Source organism: Aythya marila (genome assembly GCF_965140915.1).
Source record: "Aythya marila genome assembly, chromosome: 12".
NCBI classification, from domain to species: domain Eukaryota; kingdom Metazoa; phylum Chordata; class Aves; order Anseriformes; family Anatidae; genus Aythya; species Aythya marila.
The window spans coordinates 20434186-20456081 of NC_139053.1; the positions used below are offsets into that span (position 1 = coordinate 20434186).

The 21896-nt window shown below is 68.8% G+C and overlaps 4 protein-coding genes across 5 annotated transcripts; 2 read left to right on the forward strand and 2 right to left on the reverse strand.

Moving 5' to 3' along the window:
- Positions 1-646: 646 nt before the first annotated feature.
- Positions 647-5926, forward strand: DPEP1 (dipeptidase 1). Of its 2 annotated transcripts, XM_082770030.1 has the most exons (11): positions 647-735; positions 1113-1293; positions 2498-2630; positions 2711-2843; positions 2926-3076; positions 3171-3240; positions 3362-3538; positions 3624-3708; positions 3797-3872; positions 4021-4156; positions 4343-5926. In XM_082770030.1, exons 2-11 carry the CDS (start codon positions 1187-1189, stop codon positions 4526-4528), a joined length of 1254 nt encoding a protein of 417 aa, XP_082626156.1. In that variant the 5' UTR covers positions 647-735; positions 1113-1186; the 3' UTR covers positions 4529-5926. The 2 variants fall into 2 exon arrangements, with proteins under 2 accessions (XP_082626156.1, XP_082626155.1); XM_082770029.1 differs by lacking the exon at positions 647-735 and having other exon boundaries at positions 1037-1293.
- Positions 5927-7396: 1470 nt separating this feature from the next.
- Positions 7397-10842, reverse strand: CHMP1A (charged multivesicular body protein 1A). Its single transcript, XM_082770031.1, has 7 exons — positions 10794-10842; positions 10687-10706; positions 9918-9995; positions 9243-9389; positions 8711-8839; positions 8272-8459; positions 7397-7554 (listed from the first exon to the last, which is right to left on the reverse strand). Exons 1-7 carry the CDS (start codon positions 10798-10800, stop codon positions 7533-7535), a joined length of 591 nt encoding a protein of 196 aa, XP_082626157.1. The 5' UTR covers positions 10801-10842; the 3' UTR covers positions 7397-7532.
- A 1245-nt stretch (positions 10843-12087) lies between these two features.
- CDK10 (cyclin dependent kinase 10) lies at positions 12088-15517 on the forward strand (the record flags this gene model as incomplete). Its single annotated transcript, XM_082769702.1, has 13 exons — positions 12088-12198; positions 12486-12558; positions 12769-12840; positions 12949-13051; positions 13171-13252; positions 13402-13469; positions 13771-13823; positions 13936-14005; positions 14114-14173; positions 14323-14446; positions 14522-14661; positions 14924-14976; positions 15046-15517. 13 exons carry the CDS (start codon positions 12088-12090, stop codon positions 15147-15149), a joined length of 1113 nt encoding a protein of 370 aa, XP_082625828.1. The 3' UTR covers positions 15150-15517.
- Positions 15518-15823: 306 nt separating this feature from the next.
- On the reverse strand, positions 15824-21896 carry LOC309882538 (VPS9 domain-containing protein 1-like; the record flags this gene model as incomplete). The annotated part of the gene is made up of 16 exons (XM_082769726.1): positions 15824-16903; positions 16974-17268; positions 17963-18067; positions 18645-18726; positions 18816-19012; positions 19093-19222; positions 19308-19774; positions 19867-19952; positions 20102-20189; positions 20277-20329; positions 20592-20654; positions 20749-20860; positions 21024-21186; positions 21261-21353; positions 21455-21524; positions 21789-21896. The coding sequence occupies 16 exons, from the start codon at positions 21894-21896 to the stop codon at positions 15965-15967; spliced, it is 3051 nt and encodes a 1016-aa protein (XP_082625852.1). The 3' UTR covers positions 15824-15964.

The window sequence follows — 21896 nt, forward strand, 5'->3', positions numbered from 1 at the left end:
GCGGGTGCAGGGCGTGGGGCTGGGCCCCCCCGGCGCATTCCTGGCAGGGGGCCGGGGGCGGTGGCGGGGGCCGGCGCGGGGGGAAAGCTGCCGCGGGGCTGGGGGCTGCGGGGCCATCCCCAGGTTGGGGCCATGCTTGGGGGGACGCGCAGCCGGACCCACCGGGGATGTGGGGGGAGTTTGGAGGGGCTGAGAGCCCCCCAGCGGGGCCAGGGGTGCTCAGGGCCCTCGCTGGCACAGACGGTGAGCCACGTGCCGTGGGGTGCCAGCCCCACACCGTGCCCCACACGATGCAGGCCTCGGTGCCCCACAGCCAAGCTCGCCATGCCGCAGTGGGGGGGTCCAGCCCGGCCACCCCAGGGTGAGGAGCTGGGGCTGGGCTTGCTCCCCGTGGCTCCTCACCGCTCCCACTGCCCCACGGTGCCGCTCCTTGCCCGCGGCCACCATCAGGATGCACCCCACGGTGTGTGACGGGGCGCAGGCAGGGCAGTGCCTCAGTTTCCCCCCACGGCAGCAGCAGCAGCAGCACCGCTGCCCCACCGCCGCCCCCCAGCATGGGGCTGCCTGGGCAGGGAGCCCTGGGGCGCGCTGGAGCTCGGCCACCGCCCAGCGCCATGGCGGGGGCTGGCTCTGGGGTGGCCGGAGCCCGTTCCAGCCCCGTGCGCAGACACACGAGCCAGAAAACATTGCACAGCCGCCACAGGGAGCAGCCACCCGAACGTCCCGGGGACAGCGGTGAGCTGGGGACAGGGGGACGGGGGCAGCGGGCCCTGCTGAGACCCCTCCCGGGGGACGTGGGGCACGGGGCTGGGGGTGCCGCTGGGTGCCGGCAGCGGGGAGGCCGAGGCGCGGGTGGGACCGGCGTTTTTCCAGCAGAAAAATCTGCACTGCGTTAGAGGGGCCGGGAGAGTAACCACAGCTATGCCGAGAGGCCCCGGCGCGTCCCCGTGCCACCCGTGCCGTGCCGGGGGGAGGCCGTCGCGGTGCCCAGGCGCTGCCAGAGCACCCCGGGCACGGGGTGCAAGGGTGGGTTTATGGTCGGGGCTCCTGGTTACTGATTTACCACGGGAGGGGAAGGACGGCGAGGCCGGGCAGCTGCGAGCATTCGGCAGGCTCCCACGGCGGTGGCAGGACAGCGGGCTCGTCCCGGAGGAGCCAGAGGCGCCCGTACCCACACGGGGCGAGGATGCTGCGCTGGAGCGTGCTGCTGCTGTGCCTGCTCCTGCCCTGCTCGGAGCAGCAGGACCTGGAGCGGGCCAAGCGCATCATGGAGACCACGCCGGTCATCGACGGGTGAGCGCAGGGCCCGGGGGGGGGGCTCGGTTCCTGCAAAACTCCCAGGCACAGAAAGCCCCACGGCCCTGCCGGGGGGATGCCCGTGCCGTGCACCCCGGGGACGCGCGGGGCCGGCCTCGCCGGGGGATCCCCGCACGGTGCACCCGGGGCTGCACAACCACGGGGGATCCCCGGACACCACGCAGCCGGGCCGGGAATGGGGCTGGTACTGGGAAACGGGGCCAGGCTGCCCCAGGGAAAGTCCTGCAGAGCCGTGTCCCAAGGGACATTCCCGGTCCCTTGCCAGGACGCCCCGGACGCTGTTCCTGGAGGTGGGGTCGGGTCCTTGGTGGCATCCCCACGGCTCCTTGGGGTGTGCGGCCACCTCCTGGCCCAGAGCAGCCCCAGCAGAGGGAGCAGGGACAGAGGATTGGGAGGATGTGGCAGGGCCACGATGCGGGAGGGAAGAGGTGGGAGCTGGCCCGTGCGTCTGCCCCGAGAACTTCCCCAGAAATGCCGCAGGGTACATGACGCCACGGGTACATGACGCCACGTGGTGGTGACAACCCCACAACGGTGACATCCCCACGGCGGTGACATCCCCACGGCGGTGACAGCAGCGTCCCCGGGTGGGGATGCTGGGCTGCCTCCCCCAAGGGCAGGAGGGAGCCCTGCGGTGGGCGAGGGCTGCGTGGGGATGGGCGTGGGGGGCTGCGCAGAGGGGTCCCAGCGGGGTGACTGCCCCTGCTCTTGGTCTGAGCAGCTTGGGTGGCTCCTCCTGGGGGGCACGGATGGGTGGGAGGGGGGGAGGAGGGACAGGAGGAGGGAGGGACAGACAGATGGACAGAGGGAGGGAGGGATGAGGACGGACAGATGGACAGAGGGAGGGACAGGCGGAGGGAAGGAGAGAGGGAGGGGCAAAGGAAGGGAGGGATGGAGGGAGGGGTTATGGAGAGAGGGAGAGAGGGAGGGAGGGAGGGAGGGATGGGTGGATGGGTGGATGGATGGATGGATGGATGGATGGATGGATGGATGGATGGATGGATGGAGGGAGGGAGGGATGGATGGAGGGATGGAGGGATGGATGGAGGGATGGGTGAGTGGCTGGGCAGGCAGCCAGGGGTCCTGGGCAGGTAGCTGGGCAGCCACCTGGCTGGATAGACAGACAGACAGACAGACAGACGGACAGACAGCCCCTCACTCCGCTCTCTCCCCGGCCCAGGCACAACGACCTGCCCTGGCAGCTCCTCAAAAGGTTCAACAACCGGCTGGGGCTGCCGGAGTCCAACCTCACGCAGCTGAACGGCACGCACACCAACATCCCCAAGCTGAACACCGGCCACGTGGGCGGCCAGGTGGGGCGGCGAGCGGGGCGCGGGCACCGGGGAGACCCCAAAACGGGGTCTGGGCTCTCACCCCCCGCCTCCTTGTACAGTTCTGGTCGGTGTACGTGCCCTGCGAGACGCAGAACAAGGACGCGGTGAAGCGCACGCTGGAGCAGATCGACGTGGTGCACCGCATGTGCCAGCTCTACCCCGAGACCTTCGCCTGCGTCGTGGACAGCGCCGGTGAGCGGGTGTGGGACCGGCGGCGGGGGGCGAGGGGCTGCTGGTGCCCGTGCTCGGCTGAGCGCCCCCCGCCCGCCCGCAGGCATCGAGGAGGCTTTTCGGAACAAGAAGGTGGCCAGCCTCATCGGCGTGGAGGGCGGCCACTCCATCGACAGCAGCCTGGGCGTCCTGCGCACCTTCTACCAGCTGGGCGTCCGCTACATGACCCTCACCCACAGCTGCAACACTCCCTGGTGCGGGGGCACGGCTGGGGCTGGGGGTGGCGGGGACGGGGAGGAGGCTGGGGGGCTTTTGGGGGGCTGCTCTGACGCTCTGCTGGCTCCACAGGGCTGACAACTGGCTGGTGGACACGGCGGAGGAGGCGCCCGTGCACCACGGCCTCTCGGCTTTTGGGAAGGTGAGCGGGGATGGAGCTGGGTGCAGCGCCCCGGAGCTGGGGGGGGGACATGGTTTGGGGACAGCCAGCCCCTGTGGTGTCCCCTTGTGGGGCTGCCCCAGCCCTCACCCCGTCCCTGCAGACCGTGGTGGAGGAGATGAACCGCCTGGGCATGATCGTGGACCTGGCCCACGTCTCGGTGGACACCATGAGGATGGTGCTGAACATCTCCAAAGCCCCCGTCATCTTCAGCCACTCCTCCGCCTACGGCCTCTGCCCGCACCGCCGCAACGTGCCGGACGACGTGCTGAGGATGGTGGTGAGCACCCAGCACCAGCGGGGAGGGTCTGGGGGGGGTCCAGCAGGGCTGCCCAGGGGGCTCAGCACCACCTCCTCTCCCCCAGGCCGCCAAGGAAGGGCTGGTGATGGTCAACTTCTACAACGACTACGTGACCTGCAGTGACAAGGCCAACCTGACCGACGTGGCGAGTGAGGCAGCGGGCAGGGACTTGGGGGTGGGGTGAGGGGAGGGGTGAGGTGTCCCCCCACCTGCTCAACCTACCCCCTGCACCCTCAGACCACATGGACTACGTGAAGAATGTGGCAGGCCCCCTGTACGTCGGCTTTGGTGGGGACTACGACGGCGTCACGAGGTAACGCGGGTGGCAGCGCGCAGGGACTGGGACGGGGTGGCCCAAAAGGTCAGGATCAGCCATGGGGTGCCCCCATGCCCTGCCTGGGGGGCTGGAGGGGGACACAGGGGTGCTGCCAGGCCGGGCTCTGAGCCTCGGGGTGCCACAGGCTGCCCACGGGCCTGGAGGACGTCTCCACCTACCCGGAGCTGGTGGCGGAGCTGCTGCGCAGGGGCTGGACGGAGCAGGAGGTGAGGGCGGCGCTGGCGAACAACCTGCTCCGTGTCTTCAGGAAGGTGGAGGAGGTGAGTGGAGCACAGGGATGTGCAGGGTGCTGGGACGTGGGGACGCACGGATAAGCAGGGCACCAGGGTGCTCGGGGACGTAGGGGGGCACAGGGACACATGGGGCAGCACCGTGAGGGTGCCGCGGGGCGGCGTGGCACGCGGGGACCCCAACTCACCGCAGGAACCCACCCTGTCCCCCCGCAGGTGAAGGTGTCCCTGCAGGGCATGGCGCCCCTGGAGGAGCCCATCGCCCTCGAGGAGCTGTCGGGGGAGTGCAGGACGAGCTACGGCTACGGTGACACCAGCGACACCAGCGGGGCCGGCCCAGCCCCGCTCCTGCCGGCAGCCCTGGTGCTGGCGCTGCCCCTGCTCAGCACCCTGCTCTCCTAGCATCCTGCTGAGGGTGCTGGGCGCCCCCGGCACGGCCGGATCCTGCCGCACCTTACCCCGAGCAAAATGAAGCCGTGCCAGGCAGCGCGCATCGCCCCCGAGCCCCCAGGGTTTGCGTGGTGGGGCTGGCACCTGCCCCGCTGCGGTGACGAGCCACCACGGCGTGCCACCGGCCATCCCGGCACCCTGATGGCACCCTGGCACGGCACCGGGCACCCAAGGGTGGTGGAGGCACTCGGTGGGTGCCCACCCCGGGGCAGCGGCCGGGCTGGGGGCTGCCACCGCAGCAGGAGTGAGACATCACCACAACACCCGGCCAGGTGGCGGCGGGGCTGCCTCCGCAGGATGCTTCCATTAATCATTAGCGAATTAATTGGTTACTCAATCATCTTCTTAGCAATTTCCTCTCGCATTTGGGAACAGCCTGTCTTCGCAGCGGAGGCGGCTTTGGGCACCGGGGAAAACAAGCTCGCGAGGCAGAGCCACCTTCCTGTGCCATTCGCGGCTTGGCTGCGGCGCGGAGCCCGGCTGCCAGGAGGAGGGGAGGGGACGAGCCCCCAGCCCCCCCCGGCTGGCACCCACCAGCGCTGGGTGCTCACGATGGGAAAGGGCAGAGCTCCTGGGGGGGGCAGCTCCCCCTTGGCAAGCCCAAATTTCCCCCCACGAGGTTCTGGGAGAGGTTTGGGGAAGGGCGCAGGGAGCCAGGCGGCTCCAAAACGCTGCTGGGAAAAGCAGTGGGGAGGGAGGGGGCTGCCTCGGCCCCCCAGGAGCCGGCGGTGGCCGCAGTGAGGCTGTGGCAGCTCCTGCTCGTCCCAGTTCCCCCAGCTCAGCCACAGGAAGGGAACTGGGCCCTGCTGGGAGGCGTAGGTAGGTGGCACACAGGGTGTCCCAGCACGTCAGGGGCCTTCCCCTGTGCCACCCCCGAGGCTGTGAGCCCCGTCCCAGGGGGCCAGGCCCGGCCTCCCCCTGCTCCCCACCCCAGCCCCACGGGACCCCCAGCTCCGTCCCCAGCTGTGGTGGGGTTCACAGCCCCCAAAAGCAGCTGGGGAACAGCCCGGCCCCCCTCTTTGTGCCCAAGCCCCTTGCGCACACCACGAGGGATGTTCAGGCAGTTTTTATTTAAAATAGCAGAAGGTAATCAACAGTGTGGTGGAGAAGAAAAAGGCAACGGAGACGAGCTTAAAAAAAAAAAAAAAGAGAAAAACAAAACACAACAACACGAACCCAACAGGAATCAAGACAAACATCACAGGGGAAGGGGGAGCGGTTCCAGGGGCCGGGGGCACGTCCCAGCCCCCAGCCTGGTGTCGATGCAGGGCCAGGTGCTGGTGGCAGCCCCGCTCCATGGTGCACAAGTGGCTTTGCAGCCCCAAGTGCCTCCTGCTGCCCTGGTGTCACCCCCCCCCACACACCCCCCCACCACGGCACACGAGGGCGGAAGGCTCTCTCAGCTAGACACATGCAGCCAAGGCCACTGAACTCAGAGAAAAAAAAAAAAAATAATAACCCAAACAGCACAAAGTGTTTTTGTCACGAGCACTGAGATGGCCCCGGCCTGGATCGTGTCCTGCCCTGTGTGCGTGGCCTGAGCCGGGCCGGGTGCCAGCACCGGAGGTGTGCGGGGGCTGCCGCCCGTCCCCACGCTTCCCCTGTCCCCCGATAGCCCCCTGCTCTCAGCCTGGCCCCGTGGGGCTGCTGTGTGGGACTGAAAATCCCCGCTAAAGCTGAAGGAGGGGAGCTCCCCGTGGCAGCAGCAGCCGCGTGCGGCACAGCTCAGCGCCGCGGGCACCCGGGGCAGCTCCAGCGCTGTGGGGCTGGGTGGCTGTAGAGTCCTCGCTCATGGCCTGCAGGAAAAGGGCTGAAATTCCGCCCCCTGAGAGCCAAAGGAAGCCGAATTTCCTTCCCGCAAGCTTCCCACCCACTCGGTACCTCAGGGAGACGGGGTGCCGGGAGCCTCAGCCCCGGGCAGCCCCATTTCCCTGCGAGCCGAGCACCGTGCCTCCCACCCAGCCCCCTGCGAGCCCCCCGGGCACGGGGATGTGGCAAGGTGGGGGCAGAGGAGAGCAGAGGGCAGCAGGGGGACCCAGGGGACAGGCGGGTGAGTGCCCAGGAGGGTTTGGCACCCGCCCCGGTGCGCCCATCCGGCCGGGACGGTCACGACCCCGGTAACTCGCTGCCTGCAGCACGGGGAGGGGGCACGGGGGGGATTTACGGGGCAGGACGAGCGTTTCAAAGGCCACTTCGTGGTAGAGACGCGGGGAGGATCAGCCTGCAAGGACCAGGCGGGTGGGCAAGGCGAGGTCTGCAAGCAGGGCCAGCAGGTATGGCTACAAATCGGGCAGCTGGGGAAGGGCGCTGCTAGGCCAGAGGTGTGGCAGTGTACCCCCGCCTTCCTGCAAGGCACAAAGCCCCCCAAAAACACCACAGCCCCGCGGGGAGCGAGCCCCCAGCCCTCCTGCCGCAACGCCAAGGGCATAGCTGCTCGCTGCAGGCTCCTGCCGGGTGCTGCCCACAGCTGGGAGGCCCTGCAGCAGGTAACAGGAGTGCTACGCACGGAGGAGGCAGGCAACCAGCACCCCGGGAGCCGCCGCAACCCACCCCCAGAAGGATTCGTTTAGTGTTAAATCAGGAGTGGCACGTCGCTTCAGGGGGCGCTGCGAGAAACCAGCAGCGCCCCTCAAATGAAAAACACCCTAAAATCACCTTAAAATCACCCTAAAATCAGAACCAGCGAAGCATCCGTCGAGCCCGGAGAAGGGCTGCCCTTGTTCCATCCCCCCCCCCGCCGGGATCTCTGCCTGCTCTGGTCACCGTCGCACCCCAAAAGACGTCTGCAGGGAGGCGGGCAGGGCTGGGGACGTGCTGCTGCAGGAGGGGCCGGCCCTGCCCGGCCAGCAGGTCAGAGCAAGGACGCAACGGGCAGAGGGGAAGGAGTCCTGGGTCCCTCCGTCCCCACACACCATACAAGCAGTGTGGCAGCAGTCCGCGGGGGAGGCAGGAGGCCTTAATTCCGCAAGGCAGCCAACCTGGAAGGGAGAAAACAAGAGGGAAGTGGCATGAGAACAGCCAGGGTCAGCTGCCGGACAGGAAGAACCTACGAGGAATCAAGCCCAGGGCACGCCTCTGCCTCCCTCCAGCGGCGGAGAGGCAAGAAATCCTGCCCCGGAGCACGCAGCCCTCACAGCCTGCAGGAAATGCGGAGCATCTGTTGTCAGCGCAGCTATTTTGCTGCAGAAATGGGGCTCCCAGCTCCTCCCGTGGGTACCTTGTGGCTACAGATGCCTGGTGCCCCCCCCAGAGGGCTGCACGGGGCCGGTGCCATCGCACACGGGGACCCCAGAGCAGCGGCTGCGCGGGGAGGGAGCGGGGAGAGGAAGCTGATCGGCTCCTCCTGGGGCAGTTCCAGGGAGACAGCCTGTTCCCGGAGCTGGCTGTGGGTCAGCGCCAAGCCTTCCCAGCACAGCAGCAGCTGCGTGAGGGCGAGCACGGAGCAGGGCAGACGGCGTGGTGCCAGATCAAGGACAGCTTGCTGCCACGTGCCAGTGGCCACCCCCGGCCCTGAGAGGCCACCTCGCCTGCCTGCGCCCTTCCTGGGGCTGGATGGGTGCAGCGAGGGCTCACACCGCGGGGCTCCGGCTCGCCTGAGCATCACAGAGGAGCTCAGCACCAAGCACGACGTGCTAATTAACACCTTTCGTGCTGACGGAGATCCCCGTGAAGAATTCAGGCTGCAGAGAACCAACCTCCGTGACAGCTGATCCTCCTGGGAGCGCACCGAGCTCTCGCCCACCGCCGAAGCCCCCTCGGGGAGCTGGCTGAGCTGGTCCATGATCTCCAGGCCGTTCTCCTCGGCGATCTGCACGATCAGGCTGTCCACCTGCTCCTGCGGCGTGGTCAGGGTGGTGGCGGAGCTCATGGAGTCCTCCATGACCTGAAACAGAGACAGCCCGTCAGGCAGAGCTGCTCGGCCCAGCACGACTTCTTTCCCTCAAAAATCACCCCACAGACCCCACATCACCACTGCCCCTGCCCCAGAATGGTCCCCACGGCCTCAAGCCTGACAACAAGGCTACAGCAAAGCCTTCCCTGCTGGGCAGCAGAGCCGGGGCCTGCCCAGCCTCTCTCCTCTCACACCAGACACACAGAAGAGCTCCCAGGCCCCTCGAGGCCTCCTCCACTTACCGACGTATGAACATCCAAATTCTGGACCTGCTGCTCGAATTTATCCATCACGGCAGACACCTTCTGCAGGTCCATGGAGCTCAGAGCCTTGTCCAGAGCCTTTGTCACCTGGGCCATGTTTTTTGTCACCTGCAAGAGGAGGAGATTGCTTCATGGGTACTACCTGAAAGCAAAGTCATCACTGCTGAGAGCAAATCCCTGGCACAGAGCCCTGGGCACAGTGCAGCTGGGGGGGGGCACAGCAGCCCTGCACCCCTGGGGAGGGCAGATCCCAGCCCACCCCCCTGCAGACACACACGCAGGGGGTAGCAGGGGCAGGGGAGCAGGCACAAGCCCCAAGGAGCAGCCCCTCTGCTGCAGTGCCTTCTTTGACACTTCAGAAGCTGCACCAGACCCCAGACCAGCAGGGCCTGGGCTCAACACGCAGCTTCACGGGATCCTTGTTGGGCACAGGGGAGCCTGAGGTGATCAAGGCAGGTTCTACAGGGCGCAGACTGCCCTCAAAGCCCCCCGCTGGAGGAGAGACCCTTACCCCTTTCATCGTCACTGCTGTCTGCACCTTGGAGGCCACGGCATCCACACGGGAAGCCATGCGGAGCCAGTTGAGCCCCTCGTTCTTCTTGCGAATGGCATTCTCCGCGTAGACACGAGCACACTCCACGTTCTTCTGCTGAAGGGCCTGGAAGAGCAGAGGACAGCCGCTGGCACCAAAAACCCACTCTGTGCTCACAAACCCGCGCGATCCATCCCTGCCTGACAGGCCTCCAGCAGGAAGCAGCTTTGCTGTGACCCCGTGCCGACAGGGAGCACGCCCTCGGGATGGAATGAAATCTGAAATCCTCCTCGGCGTCACAGGGAGGCACCTGCAGAGCCAGGATCTCAGCGTGGGACTTACGAGCACAGAACCCCCTGTGCTCCCCACCAGGGTCCTCGAGTCCAACTCGCAGCCCCCCAGCGGTCAGAGCCGATGCCTGAGCGACGCCCACACATTTCTCAACCTCCATCAGCTCAGGGCTGGGACTGCTTCCCTGGGGAGCCTGTGCCCCAGCACGCTCCCAGTGAAAAAAAAACATTCCTAAAGCATTCTGAGGCCAACTTTCTGTGACTGCTGGTGCACACAAAGCCTGGAGAGGGGCACTGCCCCTCTGCCCCCTCCCTCAATGCAGGGTCCCCAGCCCCTGTGGCCCCGTGAGGAGCTGCCACCCACCTTTTTGACCTTCGCCTGCTCCGCCTTGGAGTCCTTCTCAGCCTTTTTAGCGAGCTTCTCCAGCTGCTTGGCCGTGAACTGGAAAGGAGGCAGGGGTTAGAGCCGGGACACCGTGGGGAAGGCGGCGGCAGCAACCTGGGGGCATGGGGAGTGCCACCACCTCCCCGGGGAGGGCTGCTCGTGGGGGGCAGCACCCCGGGGTGCCGAGCAGAGCCAGGGTTAGAACAGGACCCACAGGGACATTTGGGGGGGGGGGTTAAAAGGGAGAGGGGGTAAAAAAAGGGGGGTATAAAGGGGGGCTTGAAAGGGGGGGGCAAAAAGGAGGGGTAAAAAAAAGGTGGGGTATAATGAGGGGGCTAAAAAAGGGGGGTAAAAAGGAAGGGTTAAAAGAGAGGGCTTAAAAAAAGGGGGCACAAAGGGGAGGTTAAAAGGGGGGGCACAAAGGGAGGGGTTAAAAAGGGAGGGGTTCAAAGGGGGGGGTTAAAAACAGAGGGAGTAAAGAAAAAGGGGTAAATACAAGGATTAAAAGAGGGGAAGGGTAAAAGGGGAGGGTAAAAGGGGAGGGTAAAAGGGGAGGGTAAAAGGGGAGGGTAAAAGGGGAGGGTAAAAGGGGAGGGTAAAAGGGTCCCTGTGCCCCCCCCGCCCCCAAGGAACCCCATAACGCTCCTCACTGCCCCCCCCCCCGCAGCACGGCCGCCGTTACCGGCCCCTATGCGGCGGGCACGTCCCGGGGCTGCCGGTGTGGGGTCGGGGTCAGCGCCGCGCTCACCTTCAGCTGGAACAGCGTGTCTGCGGGGAGAGAGCGGCCTCAGCACCGGGACCCCCCCCCCCGGGAATCCCCCCCCCCGCCCCCGGGGCCTCCCCCCCGCTCCTTACCGTCCATCCTGCCCCGCCGCCGCTTCCGGGTGCCGCCGCCGCTTCCGGGTGCCGCCGCCGCCGCTTCCGGGGTGCGCGCGCGCCGCCGCCCGGTGGGGGCGGCCCCCGGTGGGGCGGGGCACCGGGGCTGGAGGGAGGGGGGGGGGGGGGGGCAGAACGGGACCCCGGGGTTGGGGGCAGCCGGGCAGGGATGGACCGGGTGGAGCCCCGGGGTCGGGACCGGGGCGAGGCGAACCCGGTGCCCGGTGTCCCGGCCGTCATAAAGGGCCCCCGACCCCGGCGGCAGCCATGGGGCAGGCGCTCTGCAGGGTCCTGCGTAGGATGGGTAACGGGGGCTCGGCGGGACCGTGTGCCCTAGACGGGAACGGGGACAGGGACGGGGACAGGGACCGGGACAGGGACACCCCCCGGTGCACAGGGAGCTGCCGCCCGTCACCATCTCCACCCCGGTTGACCCCAAGAGGGAAAATTTTATTCCCAGCCCCATCTCGTGGGTAAAGATCAAGGAGCTCAGGCCCCCAAGTGGCTGCCGGTACCGTTACCGTTACCGTACCGGTGCTCAGCCCCATAACGTGAGGCCTCCAGCCTTTTTTCTGCCCCACAGAGGAAAGCAGAGACAAATCGGGCGCCTCCCGTTGTGCCGTGCTCGCAGCCAGGCGGGTTTTAATGATTAAAATATAATTAATATACATGCTGCGTAATTAGCACAGGTGCCCGGTGTCGGGAGGCGGGTGGGAAGCAGCTCCCGCGACCTGGGAACGGGGCAGCGGGGGCGGGGGGCGGGCAGCAGCCCCCCGGTGGGTGCGGGCCCCACGCAGAGCGGGGTGGTCCCGGTGCTCCCACCGAGCCGGTGCCCCCCCCCGGTTGTTTCAGGAGGCGCAGCCGACAAGAAGAGCCCCGGCCGTGCCCCCAGGATCATCGTCTCGTCGCCCTCGGAGGACACCATCCTGATGGTGGTGACGGAGCACGCGGCGAGGGCGGGCGGCCGCCACCGGCAGCGCGGCCCCGGGGCTCCCCGGGAGCCGTGTGCGGGGGCTCCCCACGATGCCGGCTGTCAGTAAACGCCAGTGCTGGGCTCACACCGCGCCGGCTGCGAGCGCTGCGGGCCGGGCCCGGGCACGGCGGGGCCTTGAGAGGGGGGGGGGACAGGGCCCGGGGCCTTCACCGGGCCGGGCCGCGCCGCGCATAGCAACCGTTGCTAGGGCCCCCGCGCGGGGAGGGAGGCACTGCGCATGCGTGAGGCGGCGCCGGGCGGCACTGCGCATGCGTGAAGCGGCGCCGGGCGGGAGGGCGCATGCGTGAGGCGGCCATGGCGGAGGGCGGGAGTGCTGAGGGGGAGCTGGAGCCGCTGCGCTTCCCCCGGCTGTGGGCGGATGGCTTCTTCGAGGTGCCGGCGTCCGAGAGGGTGAGGGACGGGGGTGTAAGGTCGTGGGGTGGGGATTCGGGGGGTGCCGGGTCGTGAGGGGAGGCCCCGGGCCTTGATCAGGGGGCCTGGGCCTTGAGGAGGGGTCCCGGGCCCTGAGGGGGGGGCACCGGGCCTTGAGGAGGGGGCACCGGGCCCAGGCCCAGGCCGGGGCCGTCCCTGCAGCAGAAGGGCCTGGGGCAGCTCCGCCGTCAGGCTGTGCCTCCCTCCGCTCGTGGGAGGCCCCCCCCGGAGGCAGCTCCTGGCCATGACCCCCGGTTTGGTTGCAGCTGGGGAGGTGCCGGAGCGTGAAGGAGTTCGAGAAGCTGAATCGCATCGGGGAGGGCACCTACGGCATAGTGTGTGAGTGCGGGGCTGGCTGCCCTCCCGGCATGGGAGGGGGACGGTGCCTGGGCGGAAGGATGGGTGCTCACCCAGGGAGCGGAGCGTGCTGGGCTGTGGGGCAGCGGGCCTGAGGCTGAGAGGGGGCTCAGCAGTGCCAGCGCCTCCCCAGTGATCGGGAATAAAGCCGGCGTTTGCCTCCTGGTGCTGAGCGCCTGGCTGCTCTTCCAGACCGTGCCCGGGACACCGTAACGGATGAGACCGTGGCACTGAAGAAGGTGCGGATGGACAATGAGAAAGAAGGTAATAAAGGACCAGGGACGCCACGGCAAGGGTGGCTCCTCAAGCAGACAGCAGTGCCCCTGGCCCCTGCTTGAGGCACTCGTGCAGCGCGGCTCTCGCTGTCCCCAGGAATGCCCGTCAGCAGCCTGCGGGAGATCACCCTGCTGCTGGAGCTCCACCACCCCAACATCGTGGAGCTGAAGGAGGTGGTCGTGGGGAACCACCTGGAGAGGTGAGAGTGCCCCCTCCGTCCTCCTGTCGTCTCCTGCCCTCTCGGCTCTTCAGAGGCAACGCCTTCCTGGTGCTCCAGCACAGACCGTGCCTTACCTGCCTCTGTCCCATCTCCTGCAGTATTTTTCTGGTAATGGGCTACTGTGAGCAGGACCTCGCCAGCCTTCTGGAGAACATGCAGACGCCTTTTTCCGAGGCTCAGGTAAAGGTTGGGACGGGCTTTTAGGAATGGCACCCGTGAGAGGGGGCTGCAGCTCCAGCCAAAACACCTTGGCCACCAGCGTGGGTTCCCTGTGCCTTGCAACCCCTCCTGGGCACGCAGCGGGTGACGCCGCTGCCCTCTGTCCCCAGGTGAAGTGCATCATCTTGCAAGTGCTCAAGGGCCTGCAGTACCTTCACGACAAGTACATCATCCACAGGTGGGAGCGGGGGGACAGGCGTGGTGGGGAGGAGGGGCTGCTGGGAGGCAGCCTGCAGGGCCCTCGAGCTGTGGGGTGATTCCTCAGCTCCTGTGCTCCTGCCACGGGAGCAGGGAGCGCTGTGTGGAGAAGCTCTGGGTGGGGCATGGTGCAAACACTGGGTAGTGTAGGAGGGATGCTGAGATGCACTTCTCTCAGTGAGCAGCCAGCTCAGGGGCTCGGTGTCTTCTGGGGAGGGGCGGGTGTGGGAGGCACCACGGCTGCAGGGCAGCGCTGACTGGCCCCTCGGTGTTCCTGGCAGGGATCTGAAGGTGTCCAACCTGCTGATGACTGACAAAGGCTGCGTGAAGATAGGTGAGCCCCTGCAGTTCCTGCTGCAGGTGTGCCTGCAGCTCTCCCTCTGCTCCACGAGCAGCCAGAGCACGGATCTCACCTCTCCCCTCACCTCGGGGTTCCTCTCTCGCAGCGGATTTTGGTCTGGCACGTACCTACGGGATGCCACCGAAGCCCATGACCCCCAAAGTCGTCACGCTGTGGTGAGTGCTGGGTGCAGGGCCCTGAGCTGTGCTGCCTCGGGGTGGCACGGGGCGAGTCCCGCAGGGGGCAGCGGGGGCTTCCTGCAGACCTGCCCCTTCCCTGCGCAGGTACCGAGCACCTGAGCTGCTGCTGGGGACAACGACACAAACCACCAGCATTGACATGTGGTAAGGGCGGGGACAAAGGACAGGAGGGGCCGAGGCTGGCTGGGCAGTGCCTGGGGGGTTCACGGGAGCCAGGACTGCAAACACACGCGGGGATGGCGGGGGTTCTCCTGCAACCACTGACTGTTCCTTGCACATCCTCTGCGCCGCAGGGCCGTGGGCTGCATCCTCGCCGAACTGCTGGCTCACAAGCCACTGCTGCCGGGCACCTCGGAGATCCACCAGATCGACCTCATCGTGCAGCTCCTGGGGACGCCCAACGAGAACATCTGGCCGGTGAGAGCTGTTCTGTGAGCGCTGCCCTCCCTCCCTGCCTGCCTGTGCCTGATTTCTCTGCGCCCCTGCCCTCAGGGTTTCTCCAAGCTGCCCCTGGTGAGTCAGTACACCCTGCGGAAGCAGCCTTACAACAACCTCAAGCACAAGTTCCCCTGGCTGTCGGAGGCCGGGCTGCGTCTGCTCAACTTCCTCTTCATGTACGATCCCAAGAAGCGGTAAGAGCCAGCTGCGTGGGCAGGGCTTGGGGCTGCTGGTGTCACCGTGCCCGCCTGGAGGGGACTGTCCCTCGTGATGTAGGGACTGTCCCTCGGGCTGGGGGCAGCTCAGCCCCGTGGGTGGGTGCTGGGGTGGAAATGAGCCCAGGGAGGAGCGTGGGCAGGCTGGGGACCGGGAGAGCAGGCCACCTGCGGGGGTGATGGGAGGCAGCAGCATGTTTGGGCTGCAAGCAGAGCTTGCCACGTGCCCTTGTCCCCACAGGGCGACAGCGAAAGACTGCCTGGAGAGCTCCTACTTCAAGGAGAAGCCCCTCCGTAAGTAAATCCCCCACCAACCAGGGCTGCGGAGCTGGGGCCCCGCTGAGCCGCCTCTCTGCCCCCCAGCCTGCGAGCCTGAGCTCATGCCCACCTTCCCGCACCACCGCAACAAGCGGGCAGCCTCCACCAGCACGGGGACGGAGACGCAGGCGAAACGGGGCAAGCCCTGAGCCCCATCCCGCAGCGGGAGGTAACGGGAGCTCGCCGCGGGGGCGGCCGTGGGGCTGGGCGCTGGCTCCTGCCCCGCTGCTGGCCGGGCACGTGGCCCCGTCAGCCCTGAGGGGTGCCCGGCTCACCCCAAAACACCCGTGGGCTGCCAGAGCCCGAGCTGTGACCCCGTCACAGCACTGATCCCCCTCCTGCCCTGCCTGGGGCTGGGAGCACAGCCCCCAGGTGGGTTTCAGCCCTGCACCGCCTCCTCCCTGGGGGTGGGATGGGGGCACGGCCTGTGGAGGGGAGGATGGGGAGAGCGGGGTTTGGGGCAGAGACACCTGAGGGGCTGGCGGGGCCAGCCCTGGGCTGTGCGGTGTGACCCTGACTGTGCTGTCAATAAAAGCAGCTGCAAACACAGCCGTGGTGTGAGCCGGGTCCTTGGGGCAGAACCCGGGCAGGATGCAGCCCTCAGCCTCCCCCCAGTCTGAGGCGAGGCCTGGCCCAGCTGTGAGCCGAGAGCTGCTCCTGGGGGGTGCCACCAGCACCGAGCTGACCCCCAGTGAAGCCCCCCAGGGACGAAACCACCCTAGGGACAGCGCTGTGAGCCCCGTCCCTCCCATGAGGGGTTGGGGGGGGCTCTTCAGCCCTTCCTCCTCCCTGCTCCCTCCCTGGCAGACAAGACCAGCGCGCCGCGAGGCAGCCACGTTTTACTGGGACGCACGGAGCCATTTACAGCAGCAGCTGGAGCAGGGGCCCGTCCCGCCAGCCCTCCTCGTACCGCCCCGCTACGTCCAGGAGCTCGGCAACCAGCAGCACCCCTGGCATTGCCCTGCTAGGGCCGGGCGCTGGAGCTGTCGGCCAGCAGCATGTCCACCTCTGTCCGCTGCAGCCAGAGGCGCTGCTGCCTCTCGCCGCGCAGCTCCTGGCCGCGGTGCTGGCTGCGGCAGGCCCGCCCGGCGGCGCAGGAGCCGGCGTGCAGCTGCTGGCAGGTGGTGCAGCAGTAGGAGGGCAGCGCGCCCTGCCGCAGGCACGAGTGCAGCTGGTAGCAGGGCAGCTCGGGCGCTTCCTGCGGGGCGCCCAGGGGCACGGCCTCGGCCTGGCTGCCGGGTGGGGGCTCCCCAGGGGGCAGCCAGGTTGGGGGGAGTATCTGGGGGCTGCCGCCGGTCCCCCTGAGCTCCTGCTCCAGGAAAAAGCAAGAGGAGGAGGAGGAGGAGGAGGAGGAAGCGTCCGGCTTGGGGATGGTGTGGAGCAGCTCCCGCCCGAGCTCGCTGTGTTCACAGAGGTCCCAGCTCCTCCCGAGCATGTCCTGGGCCTCCTGCAGCCCCGCGGGGTCCCGCCACAGCCTGGAGCTTGGCGCTGGGGGGCTGAGCTCCTGCTCCCCGCCATCCCCAGGGTTCTCCGGCATCTCCCGGTACAGATCCATGTCGTCATCATCGCAGGCGGCCACCGCCTCGCCGCCTCCTGGTGCGAGCTCCCGCAGCATCTCCACGCAGGCCTCCGCGTCGCGGGCGAGGCTGCGGGCCTCCAGCAGCTCCTCGGCACGCACCCGGCGGGGCCGCAGCCGCTGCAGCACCTCGGCCAGGATCTTGCACTCCAGCCGGCAGGCGAAGAAGCCGCAGGCGGCGGCAGCCAGCTCGGCGCCCGGGGGCCGGCGGCACACGGCCAGGCGGTGCTCGTCCCGCCGCGCGTAGCCCAGGCGCCCGAAACTCCGCAGGAGATCAGCTTCGGGCAGCGCCGCCCGCAGCGAGTGCACGTAGGCCCCCGAGAAGGTCTGCAAGGACAGCGGGGTGACACCGGGGGTCTCAGCTCCCCTCCCCGGGCCCCCCAGCCCCCCTGCTTACCTGCACGGTGCCGAACTCCTTGCGCCAGGGGAAGAGGTAGAGGTTGAGGGCCGCCCGCTCCAGTGCCTCGAAGGCGGCCGCCAGGCCCCGCAGCGCCGGCTCCAGCTCGCGGTGGCCCCGCAGCCCCCGGGCCAGGAGGGCTCCGGCGTCGTCCTGCAGGGCCCGCAGCAGCCCCGGCTCTGCACGCAGCCGCTGCCGCAGCCTCTCGGTGAACGAGGGGTCGGGGCAGGCGCCCGCACGGCCTCGCTCCAGGCTCCGCCGGTACTCCTGCCGCACCGCCGGGCCCGCGCACATCCTGCGGGAACCCCCGGGTCAGCGCCCCCGGTGCTCCCGGTCCCTCCCCGTGGCCCCCTACCGGCCCCGCTGCCCCCCGCTGCCCCGCCCCAGCACCGCCCCCGGCCCCGTTCCCTGCCCCGTGGCCTTCTACCAGTCCCGGTGCCCCCGGTTCCCCGCTGCAGCACCACCCCGGATCCCTCCCGGTGGCCCCCTACCGGCCCCGGTTCCTCCCGGTGCCCCCCCGGTTCCCCGCCCCAGCACCGGCCCCGGTCCCCGCCGTTCCCCCCCCGCACTCCCCGGTCCCCGCCCGGCGGCCCCGAACCGGCCTCGGTTCCCTCCCCCCGCCCCGGCCCCGGTCCCGGTCCCGGTCCCGGTCCCGGTCCGGTCCCGCTCCCACCTGCCTGCCCAGCCCCGCGCCCCTTCCGCTTTCCCGCGCCACGCCCACCGTGACGTCACGCCAGGGGGGGGCGTGTCCCTCCCCGCAGCGCCCCCCCGCGGGCCGAGCCCCGCCACTTGCCGGGGGGGGTCCCGGGGGGTCCCTGGGGGTCCCGGGGGCGGCTCAGGGCAGGGTCTCCAGATAGGCCAGGGCGCTCCGCAGGGAGGTCAGGCAGTACCCCTCCTCGCCCAGCAGGCACCTGCGGCACGCGGCGTCACCACCGGGGGTCACAGCCCCCCCCGGGACCCCCCAAAACCCCCCCCCCAGAGCCCCCTACCCCTCGTGGATGAACTCCTCCAGCGCCGCGCACTCGGGGAGCAGCTGGGGCAGCCCGCTGCGCAGCGCCGCGAAGGACACGAGGGGCAGCAGGTCGTCCGCACCGCTGCCGGTGACACGACACCTCAGGGGGGCTGCTGGCACCGGCACCCGGGGGCACTGGTGCCCGTAGCCACTGGCAACTATGGCCACTGGCACCCAAGGACAGCAGCACCCAAGGAGACCCGCACCCATGGACACTGGCAGCCGTGGATTTTGCATCCCAAGGACACCAGCACCCATGGACACCAGCACTCGTGGCCACTGGCACCCATGGACACCGGCACCCAGGGTCACCGGCACCCGTGGCCACTGGTACTCAAGGACGCTGGCACCCATGGGCGCTGGCACCAGTGGCCACCAGTACCCATGGCCACCAGTACCCAAGGACACCAGCACTTGGGGTCATCAGCACCCATAGCCACTGGTACCCATGGCCAATGACACCCAAGGACACCATACCCATGGTCACTGGCACCACTGGCCACTGGCACCCATGGCCACCAGCACCCATAGCCACTGGCACACAAAGACACCAGCACCCATGGCCACCAGCACCCGCAGCAGCAATCAGCAGCAGCACTGGGGAGCACCGACCCCGCTGCCCCCCGGGCCGGGCGCCCCCCTGGCAGCGCCGTACTCACATGGTGCCGGAGGCGGGGGCGCGGCTGTCGCGGGCGCTGCAGTACTCCTCGGCGCACTCGCAGATGCTGCGCAGGGCTCGCACTGCGGCACACAGCAGGGTGCTGAGGGGCGTCCCCGCTGCCCCCCCCGTGCACCCCCACCCCCAGCACGCCCCCGGCGTGGCCCCGCACCGATGCAGTCCAGCTTCCTGCGGGGACACGTCTCCAGCGGGATGAGGCGCAGGTCCTCCACGGCGGCGCCGTAGGCGGGGGACGAGCCGGGTGCGGCGGGGAAGAGCCGGGAGGGCAGCCCCAGCTCGGCGGGGCTGGCGTTGCGGTGCCGCTCCATGCTGCGGGCCAGGGCCGCCTCGCGGGGCCGGTGCACGCTCCTGCGGGCGGACAACGGGGGGCTGCTGGGGCTGAGGGGCCGGGATGGGAGCCCCCCAACCGAGCCTCGAGGCTGCGGTACCTGTAGAGGGCCAGCAGCGGGGCCCAGAGCGGGGGGAAGAAGGCTTCCTCGATGCAGGCCAGGCACTGGTCCTTGCCGGCGGCGGTGTTCAGCCCCTCGAAGGCCAGCAGGGTCAGGGACAGCAGCCTGTCTGGGAAGGAGGGAGTTACGCAGCTCGCTCGGCTGGGCACAGCGAGACCCCGTCCCCATTCCACGTGCCCCTGTCCCCCCCTCACCGATGGCGTTGTGGATGTCCCTCACCACACCCTTCAGCTGCTCCTGCAGCGATGACGCCGCCTGCCCGGGGCCGGCCGGGGGCTCCCCCAAGGGCCAGTCCTCGGGTGAGGCCAGGAACCGCTCCAGGTCCTCGAAGGAGCTCTCCCGGGGGGCTTGGGGGTCCCCCTCCGTCCCGGGGGCGTCGGGGCTGCCGTCGGCGAGGGGCGCGCTGGAGAGGCTGTGCCGCAGCTCGGCCGGGCCGTGCTCGGGCACCGAGAACATGCAGTGCAGGCTGCGCGAGGCTCGGAGCCGCCGGCCCCCCGGCTCTGCAGGCAGCAGCCCCCCCGCATCCAGAGAGAGGAAAGCGAGGCCGGAGGGGGCCGCGGGGGCGGCCTCGGGGCTGCTCTGGCTGACAGCCGGGTACAGCCGGGTGTACACCGCGCACTGCAGCTTGCGCAGGAGCTGGGCAATGGGGTGCTCGGGGAAGCTGGAAGCAGAGGGATGGGGTGAGGGGGGGGCACCGGCAGGCGGCTGCGCCCCCCAGGGTCCGAGCAGAGCCCCCTGCCAGCCCCGCAGTACCTGAGGAGACAGGAGAAGAGCCCCGTCACCAGGGACAGGTCTGCCGGGCTCCTCTTCAGCCTGGCCTTCCACTGCCGCGGCCAGTCCTGAGGGAGAATCCGTGGTCCATCAGCAGGGACAGCGCCTCACCCTGCCCCATAGCACGTCCTCCTGCCCCACAGCACGTCCTCCTGCCCCATAGCACGTCCTCCTGCCCCCACAGCACCTTTGGCAGCAGCCTCCGGCGCATACTCACGTGGTCCTGCTCGTACTCGAGGATGGCAGCGTAGAGCGCTCTCTGCTCCTGCTCCTCGGGGGTGAGGGCCACGCTGCTGGAGAACCTCCTGGGGGTGCCGTGGTCCCGGGTGAGGGGCCATGCAGCGAGGCCCCCGCACCCTCGCAGCCCCTTCCGTGACACCCGGTGCCCTCACCTGTTGGCCGCCTCCTGCAGCCGCAGGCGCCGCTCCTCCATTTTCCGCTGCAGCTGGGCCAGGGCAGAGTTAAGGCTCCAGAACTGAGGAAGCAGCAGCCACAAGCACGGGCTGGGTGCATGGGGTGGCACAGGGGGAGCCCCCTGAGACCCCCGTGTTGGCTGAGCGGTGCCACGGAGGCAGCTTGGATGGGCACAGGCTGCACCTCTCCAGCCTCAGCCCCCCAAAACAGCCAGGAACGGGGCAAAACTCAGCCCCCAAAGCCTGTCACAGCCCCGGCCCCTGCTCTGAGCTCTCTCCCAGCAGCAAGGATACGGTCTCCTCCCGTGCCTTGGCAATCACCAGGTTCTCCATCATCTGCCGCTGCAGGGACAGCGTCTGCAAAGCGACGCTGCGTCGGTGACACCCCACAAAAGCCCCGGGTGAGAGTCCCACCACCCCCAGCAGCCCCCACCCCGAGCTCCCCCCTTACCAGCGAGGTTTTCTGCACGGCCTGGCTGGGGTTGAGCCGCGCCACCCGCGCCTCGTAGGCAGCCTTCAGCTTCTGGTTCTGCAGCGACGCCTCCTCCAGCGGCGTCAGCTCCCTGCGGGGATCCAGGGCTGTAGGGGCGTCGGGGTGACCCCGCACACAAGCCGGGCACCGCGGCCGGCTCGGGGCTGCCCCATATGGGCCCCAGCAGCGGGGCTGGGCGAACGCTGACCCCGCAGCCCCTGCTGCCAGCCCACCACGTCCCCATCCCCACGCACTTGCGGGCTGCCTGCGCCTCGGCGATCTGCAGCTTCTGGAAGATCTCCGGCGGCAGGAAGGGCGAGAGCTTGCCCCCTTCATCCGAGAAGACCCTGCGGTGCCTGGAGACGGGAGCGGGCCCCCCGCCGCGCTCCTGCGGGGCCGCTTTCGCCTTGGTTTTGCCTGGGGAGGGCAGGAGGGGCTCAGCCACCCCCGCCACCGCCCCGCTGCCCCCCCCCAGGACCACCAAGGCTCACCCAGCGCGGCCGCCAGGGACTTGACCCTCTCCAGGCACTGCTCCGCCAGCTTCAGCATCTTCGGCGTGTCGGGGCCGAGCCCCTCGCCCCCAGCTGCGCACAGTGGGGGTGGTTGTAGGGCCACCCCCCCCCCCCCCCCTCAGCATCCCCTTTATGGGGAGGGGGGGGCCCAGCAGGGGCTGGGGGTGGGCTACCTGTCAGCGCCTCGTCCTGCAGGGCCTGTGAGATGAGGGCGATGCTCTTCAGGTACTCCACGTACGCCTCCTGCCACAAAAAACAACGGGGGGGGGTGGGATTTTGATGCTAAAAAGCCCTTTTTTGTGGAGGGGGGGTCACACACATGGAGAGGGGGTGAATTTTGATGCTAAAAAGCCCTTTTTGGGGAGTGGGGGTCACACACATGGAAGGGGGGTGGGATTTTGATGCTAAAAAGCCCATTTTTGGGGACACACACACACACAAATGGGGGTCCGGATCCCCCCCAGCCCCCTCCCCAGCCCCCCCCCCGTTGCGGTGCCCGCTGCTCACCGCCGGCCTCCCCCCGCTGTCCATCTCCAGAGCCCCGCTCGCCGCCCTCATGGCGGCCTGCAGGGCCCTGCCCGGCCCGGCCCCGCCGCCGCCGCCCGCCGCGGCCAT